The 10,525-nt window shown below is 45.4% G+C and overlaps 2 protein-coding genes and 3 non-coding genes across 5 annotated transcripts; 3 read left to right on the forward strand and 2 right to left on the reverse strand.

The window, feature by feature from the left end:
- Window positions 1-464: 464 nt before the first annotated feature.
- Window positions 465-2,765, reverse strand: LOC136426454 (platelet glycoprotein V-like). The gene is made up of 3 exons (XM_066415118.1): window positions 1,847-2,765; window positions 1,174-1,343; window positions 465-669 (listed from the first exon to the last, which is right to left on the reverse strand). The coding sequence occupies exons 1-3, from the start codon at window positions 2,702-2,704 to the stop codon at window positions 465-467; spliced, it is 1,233 nt and encodes a 410-aa protein (XP_066271215.1). The 5' UTR covers window positions 2,705-2,765.
- A 196-nt stretch (window positions 2,766-2,961) lies between these two features.
- On the forward strand, window positions 2,962-7,346 carry LOC136427151 (serum paraoxonase/arylesterase 2-like). Its single transcript, XM_066415908.1, has 5 exons — window positions 2,962-3,535; window positions 4,237-4,415; window positions 4,787-5,031; window positions 5,550-5,623; window positions 6,550-7,346. The coding sequence occupies exons 1-5, from the start codon at window positions 3,128-3,130 to the stop codon at window positions 6,718-6,720; spliced, it is 1,077 nt and encodes a 358-aa protein (XP_066272005.1). The 5' UTR covers window positions 2,962-3,127; the 3' UTR covers window positions 6,721-7,346.
- Window positions 4,016-4,087, forward strand: Trnac-gca (transfer RNA cysteine (anticodon GCA)). The gene has a single exon. It is a non-coding gene; the product is annotated as a tRNA-Cys (tRNA).
- Trnac-gca (transfer RNA cysteine (anticodon GCA)) lies at window positions 6,076-6,147 on the forward strand. Its single transcript has one exon. It is a non-coding gene; the product is annotated as a tRNA-Cys (tRNA).
- A 1,241-nt stretch (window positions 7,347-8,587) lies between the features above and the next one.
- Trnac-gca (transfer RNA cysteine (anticodon GCA)) lies at window positions 8,588-8,659 on the reverse strand. Its single transcript has one exon. It is a non-coding gene; the product is annotated as a tRNA-Cys (tRNA).
- Window positions 8,660-10,525: the final 1,866 nt, after the last annotated feature.

Raw genomic sequence — 10,525 nt, forward strand, 5'->3', positions numbered from 1 at the left:
GCCACCCTTTACTCATAGTATGTACTATAGTCAGAACTTTTAGCTGCTGCCCTTCCGATACTATAAGCTTAAACGAAAGGTTCTACACGTTACCCACACATGGCGTACACAGGGAAACTGTTCAAGGAATGGAACCTTTTAATATATGAATTCGTGTTACATCAGGCGAGTTTTCACGACAATCGATGATCGATATTGGTAATCGAAGATAATCGATCGACGATGTACGAGAAGCTCTCTGACAACACAATTGGTACAGCTACCCATTTATTACGAAATGCCTCAATAACATAACACAGGTGGCAATTGAATACTTTTTACTACTCAAAACGAACCGTAACTTTACTTAAGCATTTGGTTGCTTTACTCAACTCAAGCTTTAGTATTGTTCATTGGAGTCTTAGCTGTTACCATGTTAAAACGGCTCTCAAATAGAACGATTTTCTCATTTTGGTGGTTTCCTGTCAACCACACACAAAGTCCTTTGGGGAAAGCGAGTCAAAGGCCCGCCCCTTGAGTTTGAGCGGCGCGCTGCACACATTGAGGTGGGGTGAGTCGATGGTCGGCGCGGTGTTGTTGTTGTCGATGTGTTCCTTCAGCCAGCGGAGGTGACAGTCACACGTCCACGGGTTTCCCCACAGGTAGACTTCGGACAAGCGGGGCAGAATACTGCAGATGGAAAGAACGAGTCTTTAAGTACCTTGCTCTAACTGATTTTTAATGATTATGTTACCTATTTCTAAGAGGCAGGGCCTTTCGGATTAGCACTCCATGGCATGGTGGTAAATTTGTACAAATATGAAAATTTTATTATTATCAAAGGAAGCTGGAGTTCCAGTGTAAAGATGTACGCCATACGTTTTTTTTTTCTACCTGGCGTAAATCAACTCTCTGTATACACTTTATCTATCTCCTATTAGCTACATGTGCCCTCGAATCTATTTTCAGTGAAGTTTGCACCGTAAAAGGGAACAGAAACAAGGACTTCGTTCACACCTCGTGTTCAAAACCTCCGTGGGTAAAAGCGGTTTTATCATTATAAAAGAGGAAGCTTGAGTTCAGTGCAAAGATACGCCATACATTTTGCATTCTGTATACACCTTTTTAAGTAACTGGTGCACAAGTGGAACAGAAACAATGACGTAGTGCACAGACCAATGACGTAGTACCCACCTTGCGTCCAGAACCTCCGGAGAGAGCGTGTTGATGAGGTTTGCGTCCAGCCACAGTGAGGACAGGTTCCTCATGGCGTGGAACGCTCCGGCCGGGACCGCCGGGATCTTGTTCAGCGACAGGTACACCTCCCAGGCCCCCGACAGGCCGTCGAACGTGCGGTTGGTGACCTACCGGAAATAGTTTCAGTGGGTTAGTTAATCAATGGACCGTTCCCGTCGAACACCATATTGATGATATAGGAGCCCCTGTTCTATCTCGAAGAGGTTTCAGGGCCAAAAAGGAAGGCTAAGCCGAAGTCAGTCCTCATTATTGACAGCCAAGCGTATATGGTCATTTTTTTTTCACCAAACGCTGTTTTTAACGGAGGTGTTCGAAATAGAACAGTGGGCGGGGCTTATGGTGTTTTAACATGCTATTAGGTTTTTTTTATGTACATAACAAGAAGTAACCGTAGTCACGTTGGAGAACACATTATTTTCGGGATACTTACGTCACAATTGCTAATAGACAATTTACTTCGCATTGCATATTGATACTCAGGACATCTCATCCTTGTTGTCAACCATCACAAGGTTTTACACTAATGAAGACAGCAGACAGACTGTAGAAACGTTTGTGGAGGAAAAAATAAGGTTGTGTACATAGAAATTGTGTTCAAATGGATGGTGACCTTGTTTAACCCCGTGGATGTTGCGTCCAGGATCTGCAGCTTCCCCAGGCCGGCGAACGCGTCATCATCGATGGTGGTGAGGGAGGGCTGGTGCCAGATCTCCAGCGTCTGCAGCTGCGTCAGGTTGGAGAACACTCTGGAGGGCAGATCCACGATCTGGTTCCCGACTAGATCCAAGTGTTCCAGACCTGCTGGAATATCTACCGGCACACGAGTCAGTTGGTTAAACCTCAGGCCCAGGATAGAGAGCTTACTGGCAGGCTTGAAGACACTAGGAGGAATGCCGTCGTCTTTAAGTTTGTTGAAGTCGCAGTAGAGTACAGATAAGTTTGATAGGTTCTGGAACGCACCGGGAGCGATGCTCTCCACCCCGTTGTAGGAAATGTCCAGGTGGACCAAATCGGTCAGGTTTGCGAAGGCGTCCTTCCTGACGTGAATCACACTGTTCTGTGTGAAGTAGAGAGTCGTCAGCTGGGAGGGAAGGTACGCGGGAAGGTCGACAAACTTGGTGTTGTACGACAGGTCCAAAGTCCGGAGGGAGGGGAGATCGGCAAACGCGTCTGTCGAGATGCCGTGACTATCTAACTGGTTGGAGCTCAGGTCTAAGAACTGGAGAGCTGTTAGCCCTCTGAAGTCGCTCCGTGAGATTTTAGCGATGTTGTTGTTCTCGAGGATGAGCTGCTGCACGTCGACGGGGATGCCGCGCGGGACGGACGTGAGACTCAGCCGGCTGCAGTTCACGAGCAGGGTCCCGTGCTGACACTCGCAGTGCTGCGGGCAGGGGAGGGCAGCCGCCGCGACCCAGGCCAGCAGGACGCCCGTCGTCACCAGGAGGAAGACTGATTTCAGAGTGGCCATTTTCTACTGACTTTTCTCACGGCAATGCTTGAGTTGACCTTTAAACTCTCGGGATACAATTAACCTTTGGAATCGCTGCACGTCTCGAGTGGGAGGGTAGGTGTATCGGTAGTGGACAGGTGTCAAATATTTGAACAATTGACAAACAAACATTGCCCTGTGAAAACATCAATACTGTTTTGAATTTACAAGTACGTGAGTCCGTGTCAGTATCACCAGGTACAAGGTACCTTTGAAGTATAGACGCGATGTTTTTGTCTTAAGATCGCATTGTCGATGTAAGACCAAATGTCACAATAACAACGATTGTGGACCAAAGGCCATAGGTCGAAGAGTTCACAACAACAACTCTTAGGATGGAACAGTTCAGTGAAATTTGGACCGTGCCTCCCCTACCGCTGACTGGGCACACTTGTAGGTAAAATGGCAGTCAAAATTTTGGTCCCGCTCGTTGCTGTGATTGTCTATTTCGTGTTCCGTCCGAGACTTCAGTTCGGTGACCAGAAAAAGACGGTGTACAATCACGTGCCGGGGGCGTGCCATGCGGTGGAGGGGGTCGTGCACGGGTCTGAGGACATCGTGCGCACCCGGGACGGCCTCGCTTTCATCTCCACGGGGGTGCGGCCCGCCCCTGTCATCACTCCCGACCCCTGGTTCCTGCAGGGGGTGGGGAAGATCCTCCTGTTCGACTTTAAGAACCCCGGGGACGGAGTGAGGGAGTTGAAGATTGATCCGGAGGAGAAGTCGGAGGGTCTGGAGCCGCACGGGCTGAGCCTGCATGAGAACCAGGAGAGTGGGGAGATCAGACTGTTTGTTGTTAACCATCACAAGGTTTGCTGCATTTTGTTTTCAGTAATCAAAGTTTGTGCTCGCAACATTTTGGAAATATCGATCGATGGAAAATATGTCATATTGTGGAGGTGACAAGTGCCTGTTTTGAGCCTGTATGATAGCATTTTAATGTGGCGATAAGGAGGTTCGTGGAATCAACTGCGCATGCGCAGTAAAATGCATTGTAGGTAAAATGTCAAAGTTCATGGCCCCTGACACGTAAACAAAACACGTCTAGATATGTAAAAATTATTGTAGCCAAAAATTGGTTACAAGTTTGTGGCCTTCACCTTTGACACATTACCTAAAATATAGTTCACTGCGCATGCGCAGTTGGAGCCATGAATTCTCTTATTTACAAACACTGGAGAGTCTGTTTCCTTTCCCGGATACGTCATCCAGGTGGCGATTGCAGCATTTTTTGTCGATCTGTTTATTGACCTTTTATAGATTTCCGCCGTAGCTAAGTAAGCACGTCGTGGGGGTATAGCTCAGTGGTAGAGCATTCGACTGCAGATCGAGAGGTCCCTGGTTCAAATCCGGGTGCCCCCTGTTTTTAACATTTTCTGTGATGTTGGATGGATAAAGTAGGTTTTACAAAAAGTGCGACAACATTGATGCTTTACACCAATGATTTAGGAAAAGCAGTACTGATACACTCTTTGGTCGTTATAACCTGCATTGCTTGTAATGTTTTTTAGGAAGGCGATCGGATAGAGATATTCCAGTACTCCAAGAGTAGCGCCACCCTGCGGCTGGTCAGGTCGGTGCAGCGCCCCCTGCTGTACAACGTCAATGACGTGGTTGCCATGGGAACGGACTCGTTCTACGCGACCAACGACATGTACAGTGTCAGGCCCTGGGCAAAACGTCTGGAGAGGTAGGAATGTTTCAAACGTCATATTGGAGAGGGAATCAAATACTTTACTGTCCGTAATCAATGGATGCCGTCAGAATAGCGCTTATGTACAAGTATACAGATGATACAGAGTACATCATGTTAATTAGACGTTGGGCTGTGGACAGTAACTTTGGGGAAATTTGAATCCTGTATTCTGGGTATGTGAGAAGATGATCAACAAATCAACAATATTTGCCTGTCATAGCGGTAATAGATGACAAACCACAACCCTTATTCATCCAGTAATAAGCCAATGCAATATTGGCAGTTTGTTCCCTATACATTTACTAGTACACATGTATACATGTATTTCACTAACAGTACCTTGTCTGTTTTTTCTGTTCTCCCAGATTCCTTTCGCCGTCCTGGTCTAACGTGGTTTACTATAACGGCTCTGACGCCTTCGTCGCCGCGGATGGATTCGCCTTAGCGAACGGTATCAACGCGCCCCCTAGCGGAAGTCCCGTGTACGTCTGCGACACGGGGCGGCAGGCCGTCCAGGTGTACCGACGTCGTCATGACGACAGTCTCCAGCTGGAGCGGGAGATCCACCTGGCCACGGCCGTGGACAACGTCGACGTCTGTCCGGACACAGGTATCACATTTCACAACCCCGCCATGGGCTGTCTGGCTGCTGTATATTCAAACTTTTTACCTTTCTATTTCCCGTATCTTCATTTACCTTTTCCACCCTCTATTTCTTGAGCTGTAAACACACCTTTCTATGAATTTGCCTGGTGATAATCCGGACTGCATTTATGCAATGAAGCAAACACGCAAGGATAGCGTCAAGGATAACACAGAAAAGTAACCCACACTCATCACTGTAAGGCCTTCCTCAGGATAAGTGACGCCATTCCTTTGGACACTTGGCCTTGATGACACGTGACTCTTGAAGGTCAAATGTGACAAGGATAACGGTATCAGGTTTCTTGTAGAACACCAAGAAGTCCGGATTATCTTGTTTGGTGCTGTTGTGCGTTTTCCTCAGATGACCTGTGGGTTGTTGTGTGTTGACCTCAGGTGACCTGTGGGTTGTGTGTTGACCTCAGGTGACCTGTGGGTTGTGTGTTGACCTCAGGTGACCTGTGGGTTGTTGTGTGTTGACCTCAGGTGACCTGTGGGTTGGTGCACATGAAGGCTTCGCCAGACGCGTGGAGGACAGGAGGAACCCATCATCATCACAGGTGGGAGATGTGGGGAGGAACGAGATGAGAATGTGAGGAGGGGGGTGGGGGAGGTGGAGGAAGCTGGCCGGTTATGACTGAGTTTACTGTAAATGCAGAAATGTTCGCCGTGGTTTTATGCTCGCGGTTTATCGTGTTTACCTCTTTACCGCGAACAAAAAGCTACCGCGAAAAGCTGCTCCATTGTGTGACTGTAGCGCTACTATTGCTTCACTAACGCGAACTCAAAACCATCACGAACACTCCATTTTATCTCTACCGGGAAATAAAATCCCCGCGAACATTTCTGCATTTACAATATCTTCATACAAATGCACGGTTACTCACCACGTCTATCTGGATGAATGTTTTCTTTCTACCAGGATATGGTGTCCGGGTGGCGATTGCATCATGTTTCGATCTGTTTACGTACAAATGTTATTATTTCCACCGTATCCCTTTTTGTACATCGTGGGGGTATAGCTCAGTGGTAGAGCATTCGACTGCAGATCGAGAGGTCCCTGGTTCAAATCCGGGTGCCCCCTTCTTTTGTTGTATTAGAAATTTTACCGAAACATTGTTCATATTATTTCATAGTTTTTACTTTCCTGTTACCAATATATTTTACCAATCATTTTACTTTAAAGTGGCTATTCTTGTGAAGAAAATCTATGCAAAAACAATTATTGTGTACATCGTATTTACTCCCGCGATCTTCCCACTGGCACTTTAATATCAATCATGCGGTTTTATGGCAACGAATGGCCATACTGGTGCCCCGTTGGTGATAACTCTTAGCTGAAATGTGATTCGCTAAAATGCTGACAGGACACCAAAATGGCGTCGGATGTACATATGACGTCATATGGATACGCTCCATTGAATAGAAACTTCCAGAGTGAGCGTTCTACATTTAGTTTATATCATTTTTGTTCTACGTCCCCCAGGTGCTGCGAATCCAGACCCCCGCGGGAGCCTCCCCGGAAGTGACGTCACTGTACACTAACGACGGGCGGCAGCTGAACGGGTCCAGCGTGGCGGTGGTCTACAACAGGCGCATGCTGATAGGAACCGTGCACGATACGCTGCTGTACTGTGACGTCACCGTCCCGCTGTGACGTCATGGTATCCATGGCAATCGGAACTCGATCGTGACGTCACCTTTGTGAACACTGAAAAATCATGACTTGTCTGACGTCATGGTCTGACTGTAATTACAAATAGAAATTCAAATTTACCCAGCTTCCAGGTTGAACCATCCAATATGGCGGACAATATTGACGTCATAGTCACGTGAGTGCAAAGCTAGCCTTTTTTGCAATAAAGCAATGAAAAAATTAATTTCACATTCGTCTCTGGCTATGAACCTTTTCCGTCTTAAGACAGCCGAATTTTGTACGACACATCCAACACCGTCCCACAAAAGACCACACACAGATGCTGTCTTAAACCGCGTTAAACCTATCGCACGACAATTGGTACCGGGCTTTACGCAAACACTATTTCCGCTATGTTCTTATAATTATGTATTTATGCATCATGTTACCTGGAAGTTGTTTCGTAGGAAAGACAATCGTGTCCTTGCAGTAATATCCATAACCGCCAGGCGTCGCTCGCCCTAACCTGGATCAAGGACAGGTGAACATACCAGCTGCTGTTATCTGCGACTCAAGTGTTTGTGGCCGAGCGGCGGTGTAAATATTTAAGTTAACGGATATATATAAAGCACTTGGGAGGCACGGTATGGATGTTTGTAACTGAACGTTTGATTAAAAAGATAACCCAATTCTGTCGGTACATTTATTGGGAGTAAAGTTTCAAAAGATGTAAAACCAATCCCCGTTGTAGCCATACTACTTTACTTTCTTTTATTGCGATGTATAGAAACAAGATACATACACAGTCAGTAGTGTCGCGCTCAAACCTACAGTTTATGTTGAAGGCTTGAGCAACTACTTTATTTTGGTTCCGCCCAAGTTTCAGTGTTTAGGAACATATTCGCTCCGGTTTCCTCTCAAGCTCGTTTCGATTCAATTCCCCCACTTAACCGCCGATTGCTTCAAAAAATTGTTTAGTTTTTTTTTTAAAACACACGACTGCCCCTCTTTTCTTTGCTATTCGACATGGACTAGTCAAGAATGATAACGTCTTTACTATAACCGAGAGGTTTTTGTTTGTTTTGCTCAGGTGCTGACTGGTGATTATTTGCTTAAGGCGGGGGTTGCGCACTGCGTCACTACACAGTAGAGATAGCACCATCAAGACGCTTCATTGGGACGCGTTCCAATTTGTGTCTAAACCCGTTTGTATCAAAGCGCCTTGCGAAAGTTGGCATTCGAAATCTTTTGTCTCAAATACTTACTGAAAAGTATTGCTTTAAGCAGCCACAGCATCCGTCACTAAAGCTTAAAGTGAGAATCCTAAAGCTTAAAGTGAGAGTGATTGTACCAGTAACGTTTTAACGGCAGGGAGCAGGCAGTAGACGCCACCTAAAACACACCGCCCAGTTGGTGTGTCGGAATCAACAAAATAACAGACATCAGTAAACACAGCTAAGCGGTAGTAAACACCGGAGATGTTAGACTAACATGACCAGTGCCCGTTGAGTATGATAATAATCGGTGGCCTGTGTAATTTTGTCACCTTTGTAACCACCGTCTGAGAAAAATGCCTGAAAACAAAATCACAGGTGTTAGATAGGTAAGGCAGGCAGCTGCACGCTCCAGTAGTTAGGAAACATGAAGGGTTAGTTGCAGTTGCGGCTCGTTAGTTTGGCACTTATGTGTAACTGTATTTCTTTTAAAGCAGTGAAAGCTTTCTTCTTGGTTTGTTTAGGGAAGGTGGTACGAAAAATCATCCTGTAAACATTTCAGAACGACAGAGTTAGACGGAGAATATAATATGAGCTATGTTTTAGCAGATATAGGATAGTTGCGATATAGCAAAACGTTTCTACGACATTTAGTTCCCCACCATAACAAAAGAAGGGGGCACCCGGATTTGAACAAGGGACCTCTCGATCTGCAGTCGAATGCTCTACCACTGAGCTATACCCCCGTGATGCGGTTATGGCCAGTTTGTAAGCGACTCAATCCATGCAACAGCGATCTGACAACAGACAAATGGTGGAGCATGCACAGCGCACGTGCTTCACTCGTTCCGTTCTTCAGTTAGGGTTCATTTGGAGACTAGTAAGTGACTAGTAAGTGACTATAGTAGTGACAGTAATGTACAGTAAGACTACATTATAAATTCAATAGACTATATTTCTGGTCAGATCAAAAACTGCTGAGATGTAACATTTAACCAGTCCAAATAAATAGTTTATTGGAAAAACATTTTTCTTCGTCGCTTTCTTGCTAACTTTTCATGGCTTTTTAAAGACTTTGCCATTCCGTTTTGCTGATGTTCTTATATCATTTATGCCCTGGTTAGACAGCAACGTTCAGCATTGTTAATGTTTTTCATATGATTTATGCTCTATTTGACAGAAAATCGGCTGCTTGTTCCCACCTGCTAGCGCTGTACAGTTGACACCTGTCGCACTGCTAAACACATAAAGAAATACTAGCTCATCAATAAAGGTATTCCTTGTACTTTTTTATCGCAAGTCTTTTTAAAAGTTATTGTAAGCCTCAGTATTCGTTTCGTTTATGTTCTGATATGGTAGAAAATGGGTGGATTTTTCTCACCTGTATTGTGCACACCTGTCGGACAGGTAGACAGGTAAGTACCCGGTGATAGCGTTTAATCATCCGAGGAAATAAAATTACCCCCCGGAGGACAGACGCGATCGGGTAGCCAATCAGAGCGCAGAGTGCGGACAGGTATTAAATTCCCCTCCCAGGGGACGCGTGGTGGTGTCTGTTCCTGTGTGACGCTAACAAGAAATGACAGAACGAGAGAACGACAAAAGGAAGAAGACGCAAACGACGGTGTCAGTGAAAAAAAAAGAAAACTCTGGGATGGATTGATGTCTTTATAGAACCTTGTGGTTGCTTCCCTGATGGGTACAACTTAAAACTTTCAAAGCCAAAGGCGAACAAACATCTGTCTTCACAACCCAGCTAGTGTAACCCAAATCATTTGTGTGGCTCTTAAATGAGCGTTGCTTTGTGGTGAATTGAAGTATATAAAAAACAAGGGAAGAAAAAAGAGCACAGTTAAAACGAGTTAAAGGTTTGATCAAGGACGTTATATTGTTGTTTTGATGGAGGAACATGCACATGCATTTTCGTGTTTTCTATGCGTGACGCTTTAGATTTTGGACAAGGCCAGAACGACAGAATGGGCAAACTAGTCTTCCTATTTTCTACCTTACTAGTGATGATACATTGTGTTACACTAACTATCAGACAGTGAATTGTCCTAAGAAATATGTGTCCACTTTCCCATGTTCCTGATAATGAAAAAACAATGGAATATTTATATATGTTTCGTTGTGGGTGCAAGGAAATATATATATGCCCCACATAAATGCCTATGCCAAATATCGTGTGCCGTTGTTTTACTTAGCAACACCGTCCTTATTCCCCATACATTAGGGCAAACCAAACGATTTTTGAAAGTTTTAGTGGATCTGAATCTTTACGCAGCACTGTGCCTAGTTGAATTTCTTTTTAAAGATTTATCACAGCGATAAAAGATACAGAATGACCAGGCTACTAGTTCCCGCACCGTGTTATGGTCTTAAGGCTGTCCGTACAATGCCCCAATGCTGCGCCCCGGTCGTGACATGGTGTGCCTGACCTCTGCATTGTTATCTGTACCCACGCACTTAGAAATACGCGTCCCGATAACCTCCACTTGTTGTCGTTTTCCTTCTTTCCCAAACGTCCCAACACCCAACACGGCGTGTTCACACCGCGCTACACCTCTGTCTCACCTGCGTAAAGGTGAGAACAAAGCCAGCGCGCCGCCAGG

The sequence above is a fragment of the Branchiostoma lanceolatum genome, chromosome 2 (genome assembly GCF_035083965.1).
Source record: "Branchiostoma lanceolatum isolate klBraLanc5 chromosome 2, klBraLanc5.hap2, whole genome shotgun sequence".
Lineage (NCBI taxonomy): Eukaryota > Metazoa > Chordata > Leptocardii > Amphioxiformes > Branchiostomatidae > Branchiostoma > Branchiostoma lanceolatum.